Below are 27,150 nucleotides of genomic sequence, written 5' to 3'. Positions count from 1 at the left end.
ATGTTTTCTACCCACTGATCAACTCTCTCTGGGAGTGGTGGGCACAGCCAAGACATACTCAGCCATCTCTTGGCAACCCGCATGGTTTGTCCCTGGAGTCTGCAGCTGACCCTTTCTGTACCTGTTCCTTCTCTCACAATATCCCCATTTTCACATCACCAAGCATGGCCCTCCCATATTGAGACTTGATTTCAAATCATCAAATATCCTTCTTTGATAATTAAAAACATGTGAGTTTAATAAATCACTTCTGTCAGAAATATGTACGTGTTAGATTTGCTTCTCCATATAAAATGGGAGGCTTTATCTTTGGCAAAACATTTTTGTATGAAGTAGCAAGACATTTGGGATGGCAGTAAGAGCAGAGGCCCTTTCCATGCCCCTGAAGATCACAGCAGGTGAGGGGCTGATGATGTCATGGGTCGTGGGGATGATGATATTGTGCAGTCAGGCTAGACCAGGCCCTGATGACAGCACTTATCATCTGTCAGGAAGGGTGAGCAGGAACCTAAGGTAGAATAAATTCTGATGTCAGTAAAATTTGTCCCCCTTCCTGTTTGAGGATCAATTTCTCTGGCTCGGACCCTTGTACCCCATGGGCCCTGCTTTGGACCATCAAGGCCATCTGATTATCAGTTCCGGAGCTCCACCTGCATGCAGTGTTTATCCTCCAGGCCATTCCTCATCTCCTTCTCCTTTTCATCAAAATTCAACCTGAGTCCCATTATATCCATGTTCTTTTCATTGCTAGACCACATGGAACTATAATTTGATCATCACTGTTATTGTAATAGGATCCTGGTACGTAAGATAGAGAAAGCATCTTAAATGACCACTCTAATGTTGGGAATCTCAGCTTTTGGGGAAGCCTAGGGTGGAAGATGCTTGGTGATGAAGCCTGTAAGATTAAGAAGCTATAAGGAATCCGCCAGTCAGTCTCTGTATCTGGTACCGTCCAGTGGTGCAGAGTCAGGCTTTGCTGGGGATACAGACAGCAGACGTGGCCCTGGCCTCAGGAGTTTGCAATCAAGCAGGGTGGGACCGGGGCCTTGGATGCTGGGCACTCACACCCAGCACTTCAAATCATCTCATTTAAGTATGGTTGGTATCATCCTTTAACTTTACAGATAAGGAACAAGGCTCAGATGAGTATTTTCCCCAGGTTCAGTGCAAATAGTGGGCTGTGGAGTCTGAACTTGAACTCACATCTGGTCTGGTTCTGAAGCTGCTGTTTTTTCCAGCTGTGAGACAAAGTAACACATGTAAGAAGCCCCATTTGCTCATTCCTATGTGCCAGCAGATTTTCACAAAGCCCCTGCCTCCGTGACAGGCAGCTCTCGGAAAGATGCTTTGAAAACAAAACAGGATAGAGCGCACGGCGCCCCATGTCTCCTGCCTGAGTCACTATAGTCCTTAAAAGATAAATGACCCCGGTCCTTGCCTTTTCCTACAGGTAAGATAACATCTGACGGGGTTAGGGATTACACCTCTGTAATCTAAGACCAGATGTGCTCTTGCACCCAAACCTTGATGCGATTCTGCTTCGATGCAACTCCCGAGCAAGCTGGATATGATTTTGCATGGACTGAACCCCGCCACCCCAAGCAGCGGGCCGAACAACTGGGCTGGAGCTGTCGGATGGAACCGCTCCTGGGCTGGAGGCCTCGGTCTATGGCCCTCGGTAAGACTTCTGAATACAACTAACCATAATTCTTTAAAAGGTTGACTCTCTTCTTCAGTCGACACAGCATTCCATACCGTCAGAGAAGCAGAAGCCCGGGGCATGTGTGGAGGGGAGAGGAGGGAACACCGTGCAGCGGGTGGGGACAGCCTGCCAGGGGACTTTAGAGGAGGCAGTGGGCCACACGGCCTGGGAGGGGGCAAGACAGAGCTTTTGGGGAGAGCTGGGAAGTGGCATTCCAGTGAGGTCTGAAGCCACGAAGGACGACTCATCTATTCCACAGTAGCTGGAAGAAGAGGGGTCTTTCCAGGTGGGGTGACCGGTTTAAGCAAAGGCTTGGGAGTAGAAATAAAAATGTGCTGGAAGCCAGCGATGGGGAGAGCTTGTTAAAGGAATGAAAGCTGTTCCTTGTGGGCCACCTCCTCTCTGACCTCATCGTCCAGCTGAGGACCGGAGAGCCTGGAGCAGGAGGGGGTGTCCCTCTAAGGGGACAGCCCAGCAGGCCCGGCCTTCCCCGTGTCGCCCCGGGAGCCCTGCCTCGGGAGGACAGGGCTCAGGCCACAGCACCAAGGGCCTTTGCAGGGAGCAAGGGTCTCTGGTTTTGGAATCGTGGCCCGTTTGCATTTACATAACACAGCTTAATCCACAGAAACAGGAGCCACAAGGCAGGTTCTTTCTCTTTTTTTTTTTTTTCCCCTCTCTAAGACACGGAAACCTTTATTTTCTCCCTACACCACAAACCGGTGCTGTTAAATAATATTGGATAATTGCACCTGTCGTACTCCCCATATTGTGCTGAGGAAAAATAATTGCTGGTTTTCTGCTTTGCCGTTTAGCTGTGACTCCATCATTTGACTCGGAGCATGTCATTTTCTCCCATTTGAGACTGTGTACAGTCAAACCGTGTGAAAGGACTCGCAGATAGCGGCCCTGCGTGGATGAGTGGGTGCGGGCCTCATTCAGCAACGATTTCTAATTTATACAGCATTGAAAATCCACAGCTATAAATAAACAGTTCTGACTGGCTTTGCTGCCTACTCAAATGCTTTATTAAAAAAAAAAAAAAAAAAGACAGCAGCAACTGCATGAGAAAGGAAAACAAGGCTGTCTGGAAGTAGATCCTGGCTGCTGAGTCCAGGCCCGGGAGGGAGGACGCCCCGCCTTGGGAGGGGCCCAGCTCGGCCCCCGCACGCTCCCCACGTGTGGGCGCAACGTGTTTGGGGATCACAGTATATGAAACTGGCTTCCTGTTATGACAAGTATCGCAAGCAGGGAGGTGCAGAGGAGCTGAAAATAGCTTGAGAAGTGCAGGACCCTTTTGGGGGGGAGGATGGGGTTAATGCGTTGTTTAGGCAACGAGTCTTCTACCCAAATTCAAAATTGGTTTCACATGAGCGACACCGGCACATAAGCGTGGGGACAGGCCAGTCTGCAGGGCAATGGCGGAGCTGTTCCTCCTTCTGCCTGCAGGAGGGATAATTTCCACTAAGTTGGGGTTCCCTCACCACCTTCTTTTGTCCACCTTTGCAAGATGCGAGTACATTTTTGGTTTTCTCTTCTTTCTTTTTTTAAATAAAGGCTTTTGGATGACCAGTTACTGCTTTGCTCTGTAATAAAGAGGAAGGAAAGTGAGCTCTAGAGTAACTATTTGCGTGACCTTGGACCTGTCATTTCTCTGCTGTGAACCAAGAGGTGTGCTGGAGCCAGCTCACACAGACTCTTGGGGACCAAGTGGTGGTGTACGTCTCTTCCCAACTCTGCCTTCAGCAACATGTTGGTACCAACATGGTGAGAGTGTTTACACCATGGAAACAGACAAACACTATCAGTCAGGGCTTTAATATTTTTTTCTCTAGAGAGTTGGCTGGTAAACATTTCCCAGCATAGCACTGTCAGAAACTCAGTTTGCTTATTTGTAAAATGAAGGCATAATCCATTTCCTACTTACAAAGAGCCTGTGAGGCTAAAATGGGTGAGAGTGATTACAAATTACATGACACTATACAAATACTTTTGCTGGTATCATCATTTTGTTCTATATTTGTCATTTTCTAACTGTTAAGGGCCTAACACAGCCCTACACAGGCAGCAAATACTCTCTACCTCTTAATGGGAGTTTAATCAGTATTCATCACAGGTGTTTGGTTGCTTTTCCTTTCTTACGCTGCAGCGGTACTGAGAATGCACTTGCTTGCTTAGGTTTGTGCTTAATGGGAACGGTCCTGAGATATTTCTAGTGTTGGAATAGATACTGCACCGTGGCCAGGCATGCTGCAATCGAGGTTTAATTTGGTCCTAGGGACAGTAAAGCCACAAATAGAAATCTGCAGGCTCATCCCAGCCAAGAGCTTACTATGACTCTGAGAAGTATGCAGCCCGAGTCATCTTCGGGGTGTGGAAAACTTGGGTGATCCCCTGCAGGCTTCCCATTCGGGGTGTTTCCACTGTGACAACTGCTTCTAGGCGCCTGCTGGGACCAGGTGCTCTGAGCAGTTAAGAGGCAGCAGCAGGTGTGGGGCAAGAGGTGGTGTTCCCAGCTCAGTGTGAAAAAGACTTGAGGCTCATATTAATAGAACAGTGGAAAAGGAGTAGGGTTTTTTGGCACCTGCCCGGGTCTTTCCTTGGACTGCCTTCCCTAGTGAGATATCCTGCCCTCCTCTCCACCCCTTCAAGACTGCTCTTGGTGTTGGTTTTTACCAAATCTCTCCTGCATAATGTTGGGTTGGGAAGCCCAGGTACAATTCACTCCAGGGTCTACACCCCAACCCGTATGAGCCTGATGGCATCCTAGTAGACTCAAACACATTTACCCACCACGAGACATTTGTCATTTGTGTTCTTTTAAAAATGTGCTAGTAAATAAAGGCCAGGAAAAAAACACTAGAAAAATCAAAACAGCGTTTATGAATTGTTGCTCATCATCTGACAATCAGCTTTGTTAAAACACACACTAGCTCTGCAACGTGCTTGGTGCCAAAGCAGTCTGTCTGAGCAGCCTTCGTAATCATGGCCCTTCTCAACCAGGGTCTTCTCCAAGTAAAATGCACATTTATTTGATGAATCTATCAGTTTGAATGGAAGAATTTGGCAATATCACTGTGTTCAGTGTTCCTACCTGCTTGAATCTTTGCTCCCAAGAGAGGCAGATTTTCCAGTATTTTGTATAATTTACTTTCTCATTGACCCATATAATTTCCAGGTAGACAGACAACTTCAGTAGCAGCCATCTCCCTATATTTCCAGATTAATGAAAAAAATGAATAAGCAATCCATGAAAATAACTAGCTTACTAAAATGCTTGGTTTTTTTTTTTTTTAAGAGAAGTTGAAATTATTAAAAGTGGCCCAGGACTGGGAGTTAGGAAATCTAGATGACAAAAGCTATTGTCTCAGCTCTGACACCAACTAACCCTTTTGCCTCATGCAGGTAACTTCTCATGTAGGTCCTCAGCATCCTCCTCTGTAAATTGAAGGTTTGAATGACCCTAAGTTCTTTTCTCTCTCTGTCTAAATATTCTCTAACACCAAGTTTATGTGAGTTTCTTTAGCCTTTGGCCAGATTTTAACCAGAGACCATCTTCCATGAAGGTCAGACAAATTCTGAGATGGCAAGAGTTGTTTTTGGTGTGTGCAGTCAACCTTTCAAAACCCCAAGAGTTCTCAAGGTACCTTTGTCATACTCTTATTAAACTTGAATACCACTCCCTGTCTTATCTACCTTTCTATATTGCTCTACCACCTCCCCCATTCAGGGGTTAAAAAAAAAAAGATGAGAAAAAGCTTTCGTGCCTTCTTCCTTCTTGGTTCTTGGAAAATGGAGTGAAATCACTTCCTCTTTTTCTGTGGCTGCATCATGTCACCTGTTCAAACAACAGCAGAGAGAGACCTCAGGCTTCAGGGTTTCCCTATTGGATATTTTTGTTCAGGTAGAGATTCACCCTGACTTGGGGCAGTGGAAAGTCAAGCACAATTTTCCCCAGGTGAGAAGATGTATTTTAAGGAGCATCGAAAAACAGCCACCACTCATGCACGGGCAAGAATCAACTCTGCTGCCCTCCCGCCACGTGTGGCTCACAGCTGGCCACGTACCCAGGGATGCCATTTGCCCTCACACAGCTCTGCATGTTGAACAGGAGGCATCTAGCTGTCGCTCTGGGTGAGTGTTTGCATGCTGCACTCAATCCATCAGTAAACGTTGAGACTTTGCAGATGGAGAGGCAGAGACCACATCAAATTAGAGAGGAAACAGAAGAGTGGGTGTTCACCTAATTGGGGTCATTCCATGACCTCTCACCAAATCAATTTATCAGCTGGGTGGAAAAGCACTGGTATATGGATTAGTTTTTAGTAAGCTCATTAGAGGGGCATTATTCATCGAAATTATAGCCTTCGATCTCTAGAATGACTTCCATTCAGCCAACAGGTTGGTACCTCCATATTTAATGGTCATAAATCTTTGTGTAAGCTCTGAAATTTATAAAATTTGATTAGCTCATTATCTGTTGTGCCTGTTGGCCAAATACTATCAATCCTACTCTGAAAACTTTTCTCAGCTCAGTGTCTTCTCTTCCACTCCAGAAGTGAGAGCCCTGGGCATTCTGGTTTGGTATTGCCACAGCAAACTCATACTCCTAATGCCACAGTTCACGCTTCGAACCCTGCCACCTCCATCAATTTGATCCTTAACAGTAAACATGAAATATCTTCTAATTTCATTTTGCTGGAACTCTCCTTCTCAGAGGCTGTGGTGACAGGGAACTTCAAGTCCTACTGGTGGCCCCTTTACCACACTGATTTTCTCGGACAGCCATCTCTTGCTCACACAGTCCTCGTGGCCGTCCTTGTATTGATGTCTCTCAACATTTTTAAGGCCAGACCTCTCCCTTCTTCTTCTGCTCCTCGTCAGTCCAGAATACCCCAGTCCGTCCAGCGAAGCCTTACTATTTATTTACCCAGTTTTATGGGCTTCGTGGTGTTTTCATTGATGTGTCCATCTATTTTCCATTTCTGATGTGAATCTTCTCCTCCCCAGTTGGATCTTCCCTACGTTAGGTGTCTAATTACAATTACTGTGCTTTCTCTTTTCTGCAGTGTGTACTTTAGGCCTTTAATGAATTCTATCTCAACTAAATTACCAGCTAATTCCACCATATCTAAGAGCTTGGTCAATATAAACTTCTCAAATTTGTTGCCTCCACAGTCACTCTGAGGGCTCCTAAAAGTTTTTTATCCATGTTGTTTACCAATGTCCAGCCCCTCGAGTCTAACTGTAATCACAACCTCAATCCTTCAACCGCGAGTGCCAAGGATTGGAGGCTCTTCTCTCCTTTTAAGAAATGCAGCAGAACCTGAAGGCTGACAGAGAAGCAGCCCAGGAGCAGAAGTGGTGGTGTGGAGTTCTGTGTGGCGGGAGAGCAGGTGGCTCCTTCTACCGGGTCAGAGTCTCCTTTCTAAAGCCAAGTGGTAGGTGACGCTCAGAAATCCCCACATACCCACCAGCGTGCTAGAGAAGGCACTGTTCCCAAGTCGGTCTCCGTGTGAACTTCCCACAGTCATTTTATCCTATAGAGTATGCCATTTTATGCTCACCTGGTGTGAATACCTCAGAAATCATGCTGTTATTTTTGGTTCTATCAGGTGGGGACAAGGAGTGGGTTCTTAGTCTTGAATTCGTACAGAGCTGAGCTGTTTCCAAGCTTCTTTGACTCTTCAGAATGTCTCTCTGACCATAGGGCGCATAGCTGGAGATAGGGGAGCCATTGACCTAGTAATAGATCACATATCTCATCCAAACCAAATTCACACAATACATTTTAAATTCCGATTGGTAAATAATATTGTTTGTTATAATTCTTTTCTTGATTGAGGCGAATTTTTCCCAGTAGAAAATCTCCTAGTTGGCAACTAGGGAGTTAGGTGCACCCCTGACTTATTTTTGTCCTTTCCTTACCCTCTGTCAAATAGTGGTGAAGGCTAGAGATATTTTAGGCCAAGCGATTAATGTTCATCTGTGCCAGATCCAAACCTTTTCTGCTGGCAAGGCAAAGAAACCATTGTTTCAATCAGCATCACTCTGCACACCATTTATAATTATTTACCTTATTATTCCAATAGTTAGAACACAGGATAAATGAAAACATAGTATTCCCAAAGGTTCACACCTATGCATCTACAACCACAAAAACTACTGCTAGACTTCGAATTGAAAATTTGGAGAACATTGGCCTAGTTTCAGCAGGCTCCCTTGGAGAAGGGCAAGAAGGCCCATGGTTGGGGGCGGTGTGAGGTGCTAGAGCAATGGGGTCTGAGCATCAATGAGCATGAATCCACATTGCAGAAGTCCAGAGAAGGGATGAAGCTGAGGGCTGGGTGGAGAAACTCTTGAAGGCAAAGAGGCTAAGGAAGAGAAAGAGAGAATAATCCAGAGCACACTCTCTTTGAGCTCATGGAGATGAAGTTAGGACAGAAAAAGCAAAAAGGAGATGTGCTTTTGTTATTGACTAAATGCTGCCCCAGTGGGACCATGCTTTAGAAGTACCCGTGGAGTCAGCTCATGATAAAATTCTTTTGTAATGAAATGATCAGGGATAATATGCAAGACAGACATTAGAAATTATCTAATTTCTTTATGGATAAAACCACGGAGGTAGACTAGAGCAGCCCCCAACCTTTTTGGCACCAGGGACTGGTTTCATGGAAGCCAATTTTCCCACAGACCTGTGTGGGGGTGGGGTGATGGCGGGCGATGTGGCCGTAAATACAAATGAAGCTTCACTCCCTGGCCACCGTTCACCTCCTGCTATGCGGCCCGGTTCCGAACAGGCCTCAGACTGGTACCGCTCTGCAGACTGGGGGTTGGGGACAGCAGGACTGGAGGGCCTCTAGGCAGCTTTCAACAACAAAGTCATCTTTTTAAAAACCTGGTCCGTAGCAAATAATATTAAAGGAAGGTTTTAATGTCATTCTATCCAAGACACCGTCACAAAGGTACTTGGCCACACTGGAATTTTCAGCTTGTAAACTGTCCTTAGGAGCAAAAGGATCTATGGTCTTGGGCTCTGACAAAGGCTAGCCTGACCCCGCCATGTGGCCCTCAGGAACAGAGGCAGAGGGGGTCATGGGCCTGGGGTCAGCCACTGTCTCTGCAGGCTTGGAGGTGCTCACCCCCTTTCCGTGCCTGATACCTCCTGTGGGTTGGCCTTCTCTTCCTGAGGGACTCGTGCCCTGGCATCAGCATCCTTGTGTCCTATCACCGAAGAAAAAGAAAAGCAAAGTAAGCACTTACGTGGCAGAGCAGGGGCCTCTGATGGGAGGCCCTGGCTGCCCCTTTCCTCCAGTCGGGGTGGAGGAGAATCTGCCAAGGGCATGCCTAGAAGTTCGGACATGGTGGGCCAAGCTTGCATGCATCTGCTAGCAACTGCTCTCCCCTGCCCACTTCTGTCATTGTTTGAGACCAATGTTCCACCTAACTCTGCCCCAAAACGTAGAAATTGAATCTTTTTGGTTGGGTGACTGGTCCCAATAGCTGACTCCGTGCTTGTTTAACCCTCTGTTCCATGACACATAACAGCCAGCACAGGACAGGGAGTGAGACAGTGCCAGGCCAGACAGGGTGGCCCTGTGGACCCTCTTGAGAGCTGCTTGAGCCTCAGCATCTTCCTGAAGGACCTCCCCAAGGGCCGTGACAGCATTTGCCTCCCTGACGCTCAAGCCAGTTGTCAGCAGCTATGTGCCCTGGGAGCACCTTTTCACATACTTTCCAGGCTTACCTCGGATGCCTGGTGTCATTTCTTACGACTGCCCTTCTGGCTGTCCTCTCACGTTCACCCGCTGGCGTGACACACGAGGAGGGGGAAAGTAAGTCGACTTTCAGCAACCGTAGCCTTCACCACCAGCACCCTTGTCAGCCCAGCAGCCGACTTGGGAGAACACCACATTGCACGACGGTGCCTGTAGGCACAATTATCCACACCCGGAGGCGTCCAGAGTCCTGTGGTGTAGACGGCTTGTCCTCAGCCCAGCAGCATCAGTATCCCTGGGGCACCTGTCAGAAGGGCAGAATCCCAAGCTGCGCCCCAGATCCACTGAATGAGAATCTACATTTTAACAAGCTCCCCACATTCCCCAAGATTCGCATTTTAACAAAATTCAGAGGCCTGTGCAGGTTTGAGATGTACTGCCTCGTGCAGTGGCTCTTCACCATGGCTGTGAGTTTAAATTATTGGGAGCTTTAAAAAATACGCATGTCAAGTCACAACATCCAGAGATACAGATTTAACTGGTCTGGGGGTGAGTCTGGGAATTAGTATTTTTAAAACTCCCCGGTGTTTCTATGATGCGAAACCACGGCTAGAGAGATCTAGCATGTTTAGTGGATCTTAACTATTTCATCTGATATTCTTGACCACTCAGTACCTGGCTGGTGACTCCAGCCAGGCAGCATTGTGTCTCAGGCGTTCAGAAGCAGAGATTCTAACAATTCCAGCCTCGATTTCCTGACCTCCTATTCCACTGTAAGTTCTTGAAGTTATGGGTTATCTCTGTCAATTTGCATACACAATCACTGGCACAGTCTCTGTCACTCGCATGAACATTAGCATATGCACGACATTAGCTCATTGTGTTGACGCTGGCTTATTTGCTCATTGGGACGTAACTGTGGTGACAAATTGGATATAGTACTTAAACAAGGAGGCTTATAAGAAGAGTTCTGTGTTGAAAATGGTGATTTCAGTAATAACAAAAACAGTGAAAGTTTTATTTTTTAATTCAATGGATGTTTAAAATTCGCTGTAGAGTAACAATTTTAAAATTAATACATTATTGAACTCAGTACAATTGATTTAAAGTTATTGTTCTCTATGCTCTGAATAATCAAGTTTCTCTCTATACTTATAGCTGTCAAATTTCAAATAGATTTATTTATTCCTTCCTTCCTTCCTTCTTTCCTTTTCTTTCCTTTTCCTTTCTTTTCTTTTCTTTCTTTTTAAAATACAGATCTGGGGAATGCATCAAAAATCCTCACCCAGAACTTCAAGGAGCCAAAACTAGTTAGAATTAGATGTCAACACATAGGAAATGTCAACACTTTTTTTTTTTTTTCTGGATAATTTCCTGTGATTTGGAACCCTGATATGGGAAGTAATTTTTAGTACTCCATTTTATAAAAGTGTTTGCTTTCAGAAAGAATTTTGCCTTTGAGACTTTCTTAACCAGTCAACTCCTCCAAGAGTAGAAAACACGTGACAAATCCAAGTTGCATGCTTATTTCTCCAGAGTCTCAGCTTCCTCTCAGAAATACACACTCTGGTACTGAACCTTCTGAAACTGTCGGGTTTTTTGGATACACGGACTTATGTTTTCACACCAGTTCATAGATTGGGCGGAAGATGGCACTTCTGCTGTCTCTATTTTGATAGAACAGAACGGTCTGTGGGCGAGTGATGTCGGGGGCTGTATGTGACTCCTTGCCTTCCTTACATGCAAAATCAGGAGAGAGTTCCCGCACTTCTCCTTGGGGAGGGAAAAAAGTCACGGGTATTTTGCACCCTGACTTTCCGGTAGTTACTTTTCTAACAATAAAAACATACATATATTCTGGGGGTGGGGTGGGGAGAGAGGAAGTGGGGAGAGAATAAAACCTTCCATTTTAAAATCAACTGAAGTTATGATGATTTTTTTTTTCTTATGAAGAAGCAACATGGCTCTACCCACCTATAATTAGAAAGCTTAGCTTACTGACATATTCTCATTGCCCAAGACTCTGAATGAGAAATCCAATCGCAAGTATAGGATGTGATTTTGTCTGGGAAATGCTTTGCTAAAGGTTGGGAAGCAGCCTAATGAAGGAGGCAGGGGAACTCATCAGGAATGCGCTTCTGAGGTTGGAAGAGCTAAGAGGGTCCTCTGGACTCATTTCCTTCCAAAAGGAAACCTTGGCATTGTCACAGCTTGTGTCCCTGGAGCCCTCACTCGGGGAGTGGGAAGAGCTTGATCTTACTTTTTCATGCTAGGGATGGCAGTACTTTTGTCTCTGGGTCTTGTACTTTTTAAATAAGATTATTTTTATCTTTAGATTTAAATGAGCTATTTTTTGGTAGCGGGGGAGGGGACATAATTTGACAGGTCCTTTGAAAAAGTGTCAACTTCCCCCAGGCTCTTCCCTTGCCTGCTTTGGTAGGACCTGTCTGAGTCCTTTGGACAAAGGCATCAAGCATCATTGCCTTCTGTTTTGGACTAGCTTTTCCTTCTGTTTCCAGGAGGAGTATAGAAAGGGCAAAGAAAAATGCATTTGTAGATAAGAGAAAAATACACCAACCCCATTTCCAGTGGTTGATCTTCTCTCCAAGTAGGTAGAGGCTGGCACTAAAGATGTAGCTGAGAATGAAGAAGGCTGCCAGACCCAGAGGGCTGGGTTTGGCATGCACAAGATACCCCCAGGCACCCATCTCAGAGTAGATCCATAGAATCTTGCAGAAAACAACAAGTCACACTGATTAAGACAGGGGGAGAAAAACAAGCCATTTTCTTAGCAGGATCAGTGGAGTGCCAGAGCCCAGGCAGGTGACAAGAAGCCATCGGGGACATTTGTCAATAGCTGAGTTATTCCCACAAACCTACAGAAATGGGTCTTCTCTGGGTAAATGGACTTGATTCAATGAGACATGCTGTTTTATGGGCTGGGCTGGGTTGGGCTGGCCTGTTTTACCTAATCCATTAAAATTCAATGTTGGTGAAAGAATATGGGAGAACATAGAACACATTAGCCAAGGGGAGTATGTAAGAACATGAGTTTCCCTTTCCCTGGGAGGTGTGGCCTGCTGAGACATTGAACCTGCTAAGATAGCATCCATTTGCTGGCTCTCGGCCAGAGAAGTGGGGTTTGCTTTTTTTTTTACACGTAAGAGTCAGGTCCAGCCTTCTATTAGCTCTTCAGATCTGCTGGGACACGAGGGGCAGAGATGGAGCATTATTGCTCTAATACAATATGCCTGGGATTTAATTGTTGGTCTTGATTTTCACTCATGCATATAGCCACGAGAAGAATGTTAAGCTGGAATGGATGGATTTACAGGGAGGCTCAGATCTTGCTCATGGGAGGCTAGACTATAAGTCATTTCTGTAAGCCCAGAGAAGGAAAAGAAATGCTAGGAGAGGAGGCATGATGTCCAAGTGAAGCCTAAAAATGCAGTTTGCTGGAAACCAACTGCACTCACTGGAAGGTGCCAAAGTCTGAAATAACTTTTGAAAATTAAATACAGGGAAGATGATGCATCAGCTATAGTTCATAATTCGGTAACTACAGAATTTGGAACCAGCTCTGCCACCTATTAGCTATGTTACCTTCAGCAATGTATTCAACTTTTCTGTCCCCCTCCCCTCATGTGTAAGGTGGGACCCAAACAGTGTGCACCTTCTAAGGCTGTGATAAGGATTAAGGGAGTTAACACGTGTAAGTTACACAGAACAGTGCCTGGCATGTTGTGATTATTTGACAAGAGTTCAAAAGCTTCTCTCTTTACTGGGGGAAGGCACATGGGAGTGTTCTCAGAAAGCCTTCATTGAAGCTGGTGATCTCTTGTAACAATTAGGATAGACTAGGTTATGCTTCAGAAACAACATCTAAACTTGAATATACCAGGTTGTCAAAGGAATTGAGATGGAAAAATGAAATTCTGTGCTTCATTAAACTTTCAGAAACCCCAATGTGATCTCTGTCATTTCAAATACTAAGTTTGTTAAATGTTTTGTGGAAGAGACAAGAACTAATATTTAGAGCCAGGAGTAGGGTGAGGCACTCAGGCTGCCCAAGTTAAGCTGTCATCTCTGTACATCAAAGGACACAATCAACAGCATGAAAAGGCAACCCATGGAATGAGAAACAATATTTGTTAACATACATGTAATAAAAGGTTAATATCCAGAGTACATTAAAAAAAACTCCTATGTCACCAATAAAAACAGCAAAACTCAAACAACCCAATTAAAATGGACAAACACTTGTATTAATATTCTATAGAGAAGATATATAAATGGCCAACAAACACATAAAAGGATGCTCAACATCATTAATAACTAGGGAAATGCAAATCAAAACCACAAAGAGATATTGCCTCAACCCATTATAAGGAGTACTATAAAAAAAAACAAAACAGAAAATAACAAGTGTTAGCAAGGATATGGAGAAATTGAAACCCTATGCACTTTTGGTGGGAATGTGAAATGGTGCATCTGCTACGGAAAACTGTATGGCAGTTCCTCAAAAAATTAAAATAGAATTACCATATGATCCAGCAATTTCACTTCTGGGTATACACCAAAAAGAATTAAAAAGAGGGACTTGAAGAGATATTTGTACACCCATGTTCATAGCAGCATTATTCACAACATTCCAAAAGGTGGAAGCAACCCAAATGTCTATTGATGGATGCACAGATAAATAAAACGTGCCACATACATATACATTAAAAATGAAGGAAATTCTGACTCATGCTACAACATGCATGAATCAACCTTGAGAACATTATACTAAGTGAAATAAGCCAATTACAAAAGGACAAATGCTATATATGATTCTACTTATATGAGAAACTTCAAGTATCAAATATATAGAGACAGAAAGCAAAATGGTGGTTGCTGGGTGTTGGTGGCAATGGGGAGTGCTATGGCTTGGATATGGTTTGTTTGTTGCCACCAAAATTATGTTGAAATTTGATGCCTGTTGTGGCTGTGTTGGGCAATGGGGCCTTGTGGGGGATTTTGAGTTGTGAGGATGGATCCTTCATTGATGGTTTGGTGCTGTTCTTATGGCAGTGAGTTCTCCTGGGAATGGAATACTTCCCATGAGAGTGGGTTGTTATAAACCCAGGACACCCCTCAAGTTTTCCCCTCTTTCCATGTGTCCACTTCCCCTTTGACCTTCTCTGCTATGTTATGATGCAGCACGAAAGCCCTGGCCAGAAGCCAGCACCATGCCCTTGAACTTCTTAGCCTGCAGAACCGTGAGCTAAACGAACCTCTTTTCTTTATAACTTACCCATTCTCAGGTATTTTTTATAGCAACATAAAATGGACTCAAACAGGGAGTTAGTGTTTAATAGGTACAGAGTTTTGGTGGGTGAAGATGAAAAAGTTCTGGGGACAGATGGTGGTGACGGTTACACAGCCATGTGAATGTACTTAATGCCAATGAACTGTACACTTAAACATGATTAAATTCTATGTTATGTGTATTTTACCACAATTTAAAACAATCTAAGGAGGTGCCAGTATAGGGCCGGCCCTTCGTTCCCAGACGTGGCCTGCTGCTATCACACCGCTCTCCCGAACCTGTCTTGACGCTCCTCCCAGACTACCAGCGAGGTGATTGGAACACGCAATAATTATCACCATTATTACTAATATTGGAATTCTTTGGGCTGTGCATCTCAAGGATGCACTCTGTAAGGATGGCCACAGTGCCTCCCGCCTGCATGCGTGGTCCGAGTGGCAAGACAGAGAAGGTATAAGGGGCAGAAAATAAATATCTCCAAGGAGCAAGGACTAGGGCTTTGGGGTCAGCGAGGAGATCTGAATACACACCAAACCAGTTGCATTACTTGGTTCACTTTGTTTACTTTATATGCTTGAAATCAGGCCTTCCTAATTCCCATGCACATTTATGTAAAATAGTCTGGAAATCAGGACATCCCCCTAGAGCCCTGGAAAGTTCCTGTTTACTTCATTTTTGTTTCCTTCAGCATAAGGCTCATAAAGGAAAGTTCCCAAGGTAGGTTAATGAATCACATATTTTCACAGAGAAAGTGCAAAGAGAGTTCTGGGTGTAGTCACTGGTGATGGGAAGAGTAAGGGAGATACAAGCAGATACGAGGCGACATGATAGCAATTTAATGAAGGGCGCTCAGCAGAGAGGTGTGAGTGAGGGGAGAGCCACACTGCCGCTTGCTATGGCTTCTTTATGGCTTGCCTGAAGAGAGAGAGAGAGAAGGGGGGGGAAGAGAATGATGGAAGAAAGAGAGAAAGAGAAAGGAAGGAGGAAAGGCGGGAGGAAGGAAGAAAAGGAGGAAGGAAGGAGGGAAGGAAGGAGACGGGGAGGCAGAGGGAAGGAGGCAGAAGGGGACAGTGGGGCAGAGGATGGTGGGCACTTTGCCCTCAACGTGTCCTTCGTCTCAGTCACCGTCAGTTCTCCACTCACTCTCGCCCCCATGTTCCATCCCATGAAATCATATCTTTACTAAACTTCCTTTTAAATGTTTCTCCAGCGCAGACCCCTTCATGTCATCTAGGTTTCTGTCATTGTCTGCTGGCTGCACTTTCTTGCTCCCCTCAACCCACCTTCCAGACTGCCAGCCACTAGCACCCCAGTAATCTTTCCAAAACTGATCACTGTCCCTGGCACTCCTCTGCTTCCAGCCTGTTCCCACAGCTCTAGGAAAATATCTCAGCTGCTCACCCCGCTACCCTGCCCTGCTCTGCTCACCCGTCCATCCACAGATCTATAGTCTGTCTGCACTGGACCTCTTTGTTTCTGAAATGAACCAAACTCTGCAGTTTCTGAGCCTTCAGCCCCGCTGTTGCCTCTGGTTGAAACACCTCTGACCTTTCTGCTTCCTGGAACACACTCCTCTTTGCTCTGTTCCTGCTGAATCTTCCTCATGCATTGAGTCTCAGCTTACAAGTCTATTTTCTATTATAGATAAGGTTTCCTGAACATCTTTCCTCCAGCCCCATTCTGTTAGGTGCTGTGTCAGGTGTCCCCTGCCCTGGAACGTGCCTTTGTTACTTATCTGATTGTTTTTCTCATTAGCCTGGAAGCCGCACAAGGGCAGGGACTGTGTCTGTTAATGCACATCAGTTTCCCAAGTGCTCAGAGCACGACCGGTTCTTTATGTTTTTAAGTGAACGGTGTGGCTCTGTAGGACAGTGCTGGCTACAGCTGCCTGACCCTCCAGGACCACCACAGCTCCTCCTTCCTCTCTCTTTTTCCACCAATCTTGTCCCACCACAAGCGTTCAACTACCTGGACCTCCCCAGCCCCACCTCCCTGGAGACAGCCAGGTCTGAATCGCCAAGCGGAAGTTCTTCCAGGCAGGTGGTTCTCAATCTTAGCTGAAGATTAGAGTTGCCTTGAAATTCCATTACCCAGGGCATATCCTGAAGCAATTAAACCAGAAATGTACCCAGTAGCCTTCCAAGTTATGATTAATCTAATGCTCACTTTATTAATATTTGGAAGAGGCCAATGAGACTGCCCCTCAGTTCCAAGAGCAATTGTCTGCTGCCTTGAGCCGTTCGCTCTGTGTGGGTCAGGCTGGCCGGGCAGCCGAAAGTTAGTCTTTTAGAGTCTCCTCATCTCAAATCTTGTAGCAGCAAAATGGCTATCAGGAAATTCATATCTTCTGTATCTTATCCGTAGGGAAATGTGGAAGTCTGTGGCTTAGCGATAAGCAGATAACAGGGTTTTTGTGGGCTTTGGGCTTCTAAAATGTTAACCCTCACATGACATCCTTCTCACCCAGCAGAATAAATCAAATAAAAAGAGTGAGGAAAAATTGTGAAGCTGGAGTGTTACACAGAGGGTTTCCCTGGGTGTTGAAATGTCAACAATGATGAGAGTCGTTGGGGCAGCAACCCCATCATGGCATTTAAAGCTGTTGCCCGACCCCTCCCTGAAACACCCTCTTCCGGTTTAAAGCTTCCTCCTCCGTTAGGGCCCATGGGGTTCTTGATCTCCCTGGTTTCCTAACACCCCACCATTCCATGCCACTTCCGCTGCCCTATTCCCCCTCCTGTGCTCTAGAGGGGGTCTTCCCCAGCACCCACTTAGCACTTCTGCCTTCTTCTGTCTTCCTCTCTCTTTCCAGCAATTTCTGCCCACCCACCACAAGGCTCCAACTGCCTGGGTCTCCCAGCCCCACCTTTCTGAAGACGAGCGGGTCTGAATTGCCAAACGGAAGTTCTTCCAGGCAGGTGGTTCTCAACCTTGGCTGAAGATTAGAATTGCCTTGAAATTCTGATGCCCCAAACATATCCTGAACCAATGAAACCAGAATATTTTTGGAGTGAGAACTAGATATGGGATTTGAAACTGACTTTTGTTTTTTCTTATGCCCCAAACTATTTCTTTCATAATTCTTCTTCATCTACAAATGGAATCATCATCTTTTCAGTGCACTAACTTAAAATTCTTAGAATTGTCCTTAAATGTTCATTTTCATTTTTCCGGTACATGTCAACTAATCCACAAATCTATTCTGCTACTTCAACAATATGTCTCAGGAATGTCTCTCATTTCTGATTATATAGCTGTTACTGTCTTCAGACTATCATTACTTCTAATTTATGTTACAGGCATTTTGGTTGAACAGGAGTGGAGGTTTGGGCAGGAAGGATGAGAAGTATAGATAACCTTTTCCTCTCCTGGCCCCCCAACTCCATCCCTCTTCAATTGTACACTGGCTGGGCTGGACCCCAGGTGTTGACGACAGGATGCAGCGTGGCATCCGTATATTTATTTTCCTATATTAACTGACATGAGGTCTAGGGAATCTTTCTGTAGAAAATGGGGCTAAGAAGCCAATCTCCACTGATATTCAAAGGTTATAAAACTCTGGTTGACCTGGATGGTCCCAAATGAAGGTCATGTTTTAGGAAATGTCGTGGTGCTCTGGGGGGGAAGGTCACCGCAGTACACTGGTGGGGGTGGGAGGCAGCACGGATGCTGGGGAGGGCGAGGTGGCTGGTCCTGCAGCTCAGCTTCGGCCAGTCCTTGGCATTTGGTGTATAGTCGGGGTAAGATCTGTGAGTGTGGATGTGTAACTGGGGCCTGAATTGAAAGGAACTGTTATACCTGGGAACTCAGGAAGCTTTGCTGAAAGGCCTCACCTGAATGTGTATAGTACAGAAGAAAAAAAATTCTTCTTGCCTCATAGAAACTGCTGCTGGGAAGTAACTTTAAAAACATCTCCCCCAAGGCCGGGTGAGAGCTGCCTATCAGAGACACCTACAGCATCAGCAGGTGGCTGGTCTACGGAAAGCCGGGTGATGGAGCGCTGCAGGCCAGCTGGGGCCCTCGCTGTGGCTGGTAGCATTGCTCTATTTCTACCAACGGAGGTGGCTAAGGGTAATGGCAATGTTGGCATCGGCAGTGGGTACGGCACGCTCAACCTTAGCACAGTGCCAAGAGGAGATGCTGGGCCAGGGAGGCCAGGAATCATGGCTGGGCCGTCTGTGTGGGAGAGCAATGTTCAGAACAGCATGCAGCATGAGTTGAGCAGTGTACGACAGGGGAAGGTATGAGTACACAGTGGACGACTGGAATTCTTTAGGGATGGGGGTCTTGGAAGACTGGATCACCTACAGCCAGGTGGAAGGGTGCTCCAAGTGCCGTAACGTGGAATATCACTGGAACTGAAAAATAACCATAGATGAAGAATAAGATTATGATTAAACTAGATAACTTAATACTCTGGCTAATTTTTATTTTTATAATTGTTTTGTTTCCCATCTCTTGTCACTCCAATCCATTTTAAGTGCCATTGTCAAGACCAGATTTTTAAAGCATACTTCTCTGGCCAAGTTCCTAACACTTCTCACTCTCACCTCCACCCCACAGAAACAAACAAACAACAGCAACAGCGAACGCCCCCATTGTCTGCACTGTGGCACACTGTGGTGCCTCTTCTGGCGTGCCACCCGCAGGCCTCCAGGAGGGTGGCTCCAGGGCTATTCCTGTTAGTCTCTCACTAGCAGGTCCCGCTGCAGAGAGTCCCTGACCACTGCTCTCACACATCTGCACTCTCTCGGCCTTAGCACTGTGCACCTGTGGTTTGCTTTCTCCCCGTTTTTGCAGCTCCCATCCTGTCATTCCTTCAGGACCCAGACCCCGGGCAGGCCTTCCATGACACCCTTCCTGCACCACGCGACTGATGCACCCTCTTCCTGCTCTCTGTTCCTGTGACTCCTTGTACATTTTATGACATCTCATCACTTTCCATCTTATGTTCTCATACTTTGTATGCATGGCCCATCTCTGCTTATTAAGTATAAACCCCCTGCAGGCTGGGGCTTGGCCATATACAACTTTGCTTTTCAGAGAAGGCCCACCCTTGTGTTAGGGGAAATGTTTGTTCCATAAAAGAATGAATAAAATCCCAGCAGAAGGCACTTTTCTATTTTTTTGCTCCTCACCACTGCCTCAGAGAGAGCTAGGTGAGTGTTTTGGGGAGAGAGAGAAGGGAGGAGTGAGTGAGCTACCATATTTATAGGTGACTAATGCTTTCCAAAGGAAATGAAAGATTTGCAGTCATTACTACTTTGCAAAGCTTTATTTTCCTACTTAGGGGCCAGCCTTTCAATTTTGCAATCTGAAAAATAACTAAAAGCAGGCACCACATGTAAGGCAGTCCCCACGGCCTCAGTGACTATTTTTAGGTCTTTGCAACATGGTTTCGGCAGTGAAATGCTTCTCTAGCTCAGAGCTATTGCCTTTGCTTCTGACTCATGTTTGTTTCTCACGCTCCCTCTGGCCCGAGCCCACGTTCTTTACCTCATTCCTACTATGCCATTTCCCCATGTGACCATCCAAATTGGCACACTTAACAGCTGACCCAGAGCCACTGCCCTAAGACATCTCCATGGATATCCACAATGTGTGGAATTTGTTGATGGCCTTCCGTGGCCGTGACGCCCATGGGCCCGAGAGCTCTGTGCAGGTGGAGACGGCAGGTAGCAAAGCCTCGGAGATGTCCTAACCAGGGAATGGCCAGGGGTAGCGCGGCTTCCGTCAATGTGACAACATAAAATGCTGCCCTCATGTAAGGGTATGCCCTGGATTTGTTCTAGCAAAAATCGGGTTTAATAAACCAAATGCTGACTGGGTACTGATCATTACTGATAACAAGAACCAGACCCCAAACCACCACAGCTCCCCACTGGGCACTGGGGCCCACCCGGTCACATCCCTGCTGGTGACAGGTCTCTGTCCCTCCCTCACCATGACTTTCATGCTGTTGCCGGGAACAGCAACATCGGGCAGGACTGTAGTGTGCAGAAGCTGGGCGAAGCGTTCTTGCATGCCCACCCACCTGGCATTTAGCCGAGTGGTTTTACACACACTGGGAGCTGAACTAACACCTGGCCCTGTGAACACAGTGGAAAGAAAACTGGATTTGGAAATGGAAGACTTTGTTTTGAGTTGTTTTAAGTCCCATTTTGTTTCCCCACCTCCACCATGACCCTGGGCATGTCATCTACCCCTCGGAGTTTCAGTTTTCCAAAGCTGGGTGATCTCTAAGTGACTTCCCACTGGTCACACCCACTGGTTTTATTTGTGGGTTGATTGATTGTCATCAGTTGCCTAACGTCGACTCACCCGAGTTACCACAAATGCCACCAACTGGCCTATCTGCCTTGTTCCTCTTCAGTCTAATTTCCACACTCCAGCCAGAATCATCTTTCTAATTACATTTCTTACATCAGCCACATCATGTCATCCCTCTGCTCCTGACATTTACACAGAGAGGCACTTGGTTTAAAAGACTGAGCTCATGGAGTGGATTTATGACCTGGCTTTTCCCTGTCCCCCAGTTCAGCCACAGCCTCAGTGCCGCCAGCCCTTTGCAGATGCTCTTCCCTCTGCCTGGAGGTCTTTTCCTTGTCTCTCTTGATTTGTTCCTACTCTGCTTTGGGTCTCAGCTTAGACAACTCTTCCCTTAAGAAGCCAGCCCTGAACATCCCCGTGTGTGTCCACAGCACCCCAGGCTCAGCCCTGCTACGGGCTCAGCACCTGCCTCCCGCTGTCTGTGTGCACTCCTCTTTCCCAGACACCCCTGGGGCAGCAGGTTTCTTGAACATCACTTAATCCTCAGTATCACAGCACAGTGCCTGGCCCGACGCTGGTAAATAATTGAATGGACGCAGGATGCACCCGTACCCATTCCCGCCTGGCTGTACCTTCTCCAGCCCCACAGTTCCCTGCATCATTGGAGCACACACCTGGGTACTGACAAGCCAAGCACCTGGCCACTGCTTCTCATCCTTATACCCACTCCTAATAACAGCAGTGGCCTTAGGTGCTCTTTATCCTCTGGGTCCCCAATGAGGAAAAGAACCGGGGTCAGATATGCGAACTGAAAATCAACTTTCAAGTCCTTAGGTAGAAAGCGTTAATATGCCAAAGGTGCTAACCTACAAATGAAATTCCGGAAATTACACTTGGCAGGAAAGTATACATTAAAGCCTACCAAAAAACAGAGCACACAAATTCATGTGCATAATCAGCCAGCTTCTTCTTTGCCTCTCTTCAACACACACAGCAGAAAAAATATCTTTATGTGTCTATACTCTTACCCCAACCCAGGTCTCAGATACTCTGTCTCTAGAGATTTACTTCTTAAGGTTAAGCCAGATATAGCAAATACATGGTATCTATCCTACTCGTGCTATTGAAAGATGTTGCTTAATAATCACACCACATTTTCTTGGTAAGGCCTCAGGATCCTTCTCAACACAGTGCTCCAGACATCAACTACCAGTAGGTCTCCAGCTTAAACCTTGTTCTCTAAAAGTGTCCTTTGTTAAAATGCAGAAGAGGTCCCACAGGCTGGAGAACAGTGTGGAGCCTGAAGTCTTGGGTAGAATTACTGGGTAAGCACTTTCTTCAAGACAGGAGAAGTAGGAAAGACTTTGGGCACTCGGCGACAGAGGGGTGCGGAAGGATGGGAGCAGACAATGCAAAAGGAAGGAAGGGCTGGGGAGGAACCAGCACCTAAGTTCTGGGCACCACGTTTACTTGCTCTAAGACAAATGCTGGTGGAGCCCAGGTCCTTCGGAATGGTTCTTTCTCTTGGCCCCCACGCCTGACAGAGCACTTAAACTCCCTGCCCCCTACATACGGGGCCTGGGGGGATTCCACAGACACCACACAAGAATAGCTTATGTGATCTAGAGGAGCATTGTTTAGCTTCCAGCCTGCAGGTGCTGTGCTCAGCACACGTCTTTCAGCAGGAGAAAAACCATGGTGCTGGGTGAGAAGGCTGCAGAGTAGAAAGGAGGTTTCCGAGTCACCAGGTAAAAGGTCAAGCACGTTCCCTCGATTATAGACCACTGGGTGGCATTTCTGAGAGTGAGTGTCGCCAGGTGGTTGAATGATGAAACTAGACCGGCCACTGAAATCATCACTCATGCAATTGGCCAAATGCCTCTGATGCCAGATGTTGATGCAAATAAGCTCATAATGACACCGGCAACGGGAGTGGACTAACCTAGCACGCTCCGCTCGCCAGATGCCTTTTTAGATGGAATGTATTTAGACCATTCAGCCATTCAAACATTTTAATTGCAAATGGAACCAAAGAGCGACACTTTCTTGGGAAAGCAAGATGTGTAGCTTTGCGATGACTAATCCTACATGAGAGGGAGAAAGGAGCTTGCCTTGCTGTGTGTGTGTGTGTGCGGGCACAACTACGTGTCCCCATGCATGCGAGGTTTCCATGAGTATTAAAATCAAACAATAGAAATCCTTCTTACCTGGAGATGTAAAGATAGTTAAATCCCCATTAAACCAAGATAAAGGGACTCTGACAGAACAGTACACTTTCCTGGAGTATATTATTATGCACTTTTCAGGGCCTTGAATGACAAGCCTAGGTTGACTTTCTCTGTTTAATTCTTACCTGCTGATGGAAGCAAGGCTGCCCCAGTCAACAAGGAGAGTCCTGTCTTCTTTGATGGATAGTGAAGTGGCCTGAGGATGACTTCAGCCAATGACAGGGGCAATATGGAAGTGTGCTGGAGAAAAGATGGCAAGTCCTAGCGGCAGGGTCCCTTCCCCCTCCAATCCTTCTCCTTGCACACTGCCAGGTGAAACTTCCCAAAGCTTGCCTTGGATCATGCTCCTAGGATGCCCGAGGACATACGGTGCCTCCCTATTGCCTGCCATGCTGGCCCCACCTCCTTTGTCTGGCTACTGAAGCTCTTTGCAATGTGCTATCACCCTCTCTGGTCCTGCCTATCGCCCGCTGCTCCCCTCCCCTAAAACACACACGCACGCACCCATGCACACACCCCCCCTTCCCCTAGAACAAGGCTGTTCCTTCGCTGTCCTTTGTACTCAGTGTGCGTGCTCCCATTGCCACACTCTTGTCCATGCGTCCTCTCCCCGTGGGCACTGCCTTCTCTCCCTGTGTTCAGACCCCTGCGTTCTGTGCAGCCGGTGCAATCCTCCACGACACTGTCTCTGAATTTTCCTCTTGCTAATTTCTCTCGCTCAATTCTAGTGCATTTATATCCTGTGCAGTGTAGTCTAGCACCTACGGTGCATATTCATAAGCTCTGGGAGGCCACAGAACACGTCCCACCTTGTCTCTGCACTTAGCGCCATGTAACCGAGCTTGGCCCTGCCGAGGGCAGCGGGTGTGAGGGGCCTGCGCGAGCCTCCCTCTGCAACCCCCGTGTCCTCCCCCTCCTTCCCTGCGTCGCCCCCTCCTTAGAACCATCTGTTTTTTCACGTCTTCCAAACCCTCCAAACTAGATTTTAAAAAATGACATAATCAAGGAAATAAACCCTTAGGAATAGTGGCATTTTCAGAAGCGAAGACTGCTGGGGCTACCTCCCCTCTTCATTAGGGAAGCTGACCTGGGAAGGGCCCCTGGCATCTGTGTGCAAAGTCCTTTCATTGATTGAGAACATTTATAAAGCCCTTCTGCGACCCTCCGTGCTTATCGGTAATGTCTAACAGTGTTATTATAGCATTTTGTATTTTTTATGGTTACAGTCATCATTCCTCCTTCACCCCTCAGGTCCTGGCTGCCTCTTCCACCCTCAGTCTCCTGTTCCTGAGCCCCAGGGCAGCTGTGTCAGCACCTCAGCTACAGCAGTCTCTGGAGCTTGGGGATGTCACTGTGCCCCATGCCTAGCAACGGGGCTGGAACCCCGGGCACTGGGTGTCAGTCACATAAGTCCCATGCTCAGGAGGCAGAGGCTTCCTCCTACCCCAGCTGAGCTAGCCAGGGCTCAGCCAGGAGACGACGACTACCCTCAGAGGAGAGAAATGTGACAAGTTTTGAGGGGGCAAGGGTGGAATGAGAAGGACCAAGCCTTGTGTATAGGGCAGTGCTGGGTGGAGAGGGCCTCCCGGGGCACCCTGGTCAAGGCCGCAGCAGGGTGGCACAGAGCAACTGAGTATCTTAAGGGCCCTGGGTGCCCCACATTTTGGTAACAAAACGTGGAGGAACAGCATAGCAGACAAACTGTAGCTTTTACATAATTTGATTAAGGTTGGTCCTGACCATACTGACTGGCTAGACAGACACATGGAAGGACTTCCAGGCCCACCATCACAGCTTGCATCTGTCTTTGGTCTGATTTTAGGCTGCAGCTTCTGTGTCTCTCCCTCTAATAACAGAGCGTGGTGTTTAAAGGCACACAGCTTTGACTCTAACCTCGGGCTGGGCACCGGATCTCTCTGAACTTCAGTTTGCCCAGGTATAAAATGGGGACAGTGAATGGCACATACCCCCTGGGGGTGCTGCAATGGGATGGAGGGAAGTACATGTAACATGCTTAGTCCTTGGCCCAGGAGAGCGTCCGGTGAGCACTAGCTGCGGTTGTCATTATGAACAGTGTGACCGTCGTCCTTCATCTCATCGGTGTGCCCATGGTGCGGCCAGGGCACAGGGCTGGGGTATCCACAGCCTCAGGTCTTGGAGGGACTCTGGCCTGTGGTCCCTCCCCAGCCCACAGCTGGTGCCCACGTGCCCAGCTAAGGCCCTGGTGACGCTCGGGGACTGCCAGGGCCGTTTTCTTCATCCAGAGGCCACCTCTACAGGCAGGAGGTGGAGCTGTCTGCCCTCTGCAGCCGCCCGCCTCTGCCCGCTTTCACTCTGCGGCAGCCGGAAAGATCCAACTTCTGCTCAAAACCATCACCAGGCCCATTACACTGGCCATTGATCTGACAGATTTTATTAACTCTGCCCACGATCGGCAGCTCCCGTCCTCTACACTAACGATCGTTTGGGATTCCTGCGGAATAATGCAGTGTGTTCGCGTTAGGAGTCAATGAGTCTGCGGTGATTAATGCTTTTACAACAAACAGCTCAGGAATGCATGACTGCTCACCTCCTGGAGGAGCCTGCCCTTTGCAAGTGACATTCAATCGGATTTCCAAATGAATTCTCCCTGATGGCTTCTGGGAAAGGTACTTCAGTGATGTCATTAGTGATGGGCCGTGTACTGCAGCTTCATACTAGCTGAAAGGTCTTTGCAAGAAGCGCATTTTCCAGTCGGGGCTGAGGGTGGGAACGAGGAGAGGGGAAAAACCTGCATACTGTGAGCCTTTTGAATACTGAGCTAGCCCAAAGAGCCAAGCGTGACACAATAACCCTCCTGGTATTTCAAATGTACTGGTCTTTCACCTCATGTTGACACAAATCATATACCCCTTGTCAGACAGCACATATTTCCAAAGAAAGAAAAAAATTCAGTAAGAGAAAAGTCAAATATGCTTTCTGCTTCCAAAAAAAATCTAATAATTAGGCTGGGATTGACACAAATTAGAATGCTGCCAAAAATTACTGAAAACAGTGACTCATTCTGTATTTCAATTAACAGTTTCTCAGTTTCCCTTACAAACAGCGAAGCTGACAAAAATTAATTATCTCAGAGGGGGTAAAATATTTCCTTCCAAAGTAAACAAAACATCATGGGCTGAAACAATAGAATGTGTAAACAGAAGGGATGTAGTGAAGCTGTCTTCTCTTGTCAGTAAAGTCATCGTTTTGGTAGATTTTCCTTCAGTGTCTCTTTCCAAATGCACTGGTGATATGGACACCATTGTTCTTCTCCCATCTTTTTCTACTCAATTATACCTTCCCCTCCTGTCCTCCATATAATGCCGACTTTCATCTGAATATCTTGGAGACAGAATGATAAGCACAAAATATTGATTTAAGTATTAGTTTACTGATTGCACTTTAGTGTCTCTGGTTGCAAAAGAGCCATGTAGATAAGTATTAATACTAATATTTACCCATAGCAAATTTTTGCAAGGTTGCATGAATGACAACGTGGAAAATAGTGATAATGACTTGAGCACTTGTTTGTACTCACCCCATACCGGTAGATAAGTGGTTGCTATAAACGATTTCCTTGCATGTGAGGCTAAATTTACAATGGGCTGCATCTTGCCTGACTCTGGAGAGAGAGGCAAGCCTCAACCACTGAGATAACGGTGAGCTGACAGGTCTTCATCACTGTGGTGACGCTCCCAACCCTGAGTCCACGAGGCTCGGCAGGTCACACTCTTACCCCACGTTTCCTGGGGGGCTGTGAGCACCTCATTTTCTCCTGTAAAAGAATTTCAGAGAGCCCACACATTTTAAAAATCAGATGCTAATATTTACAGTGTATGATCTCTGCTTCTTTCCTTTATTTTATTTCCCTGCTATTTATCTTTGTGTTGAGTTGACCAA

At 46.6% G+C, this 27,150-nt stretch overlaps 1 protein-coding gene across 1 annotated transcript in view; it reads right to left on the bottom strand.

Annotated features, from left to right (window-relative positions):
* Positions 1-5,505: 5,505 nt before the first annotated feature.
* The window catches only part of LOC123638266 (androgen dependent TFPI regulating protein), a 64,466-nt gene continuing 42,821 nt past the window's right edge, over positions 5,506-27,150 (bottom strand). Inside the window, 4 exon segments of the mRNA XM_045551766.1 lie at positions 5,506-5,540; positions 11,999-12,149; positions 19,601-19,616; positions 23,369-23,469. Coding sequence (XP_045407722.1) covers positions 5,506-5,540; positions 11,999-12,149; positions 19,601-19,616; positions 23,369-23,469 — 303 coding nt within the window.

Source organism: Lemur catta, chromosome 5 (genome assembly GCF_020740605.2).
Source record: "Lemur catta isolate mLemCat1 chromosome 5, mLemCat1.pri, whole genome shotgun sequence".
In the NCBI taxonomy this organism is placed as follows: domain Eukaryota; kingdom Metazoa; phylum Chordata; class Mammalia; order Primates; family Lemuridae; genus Lemur; species Lemur catta.
The sequence above is the reverse complement of the archived record's forward strand: the minus strand, read 5'-3'. Positions and strand labels throughout refer to the sequence as shown.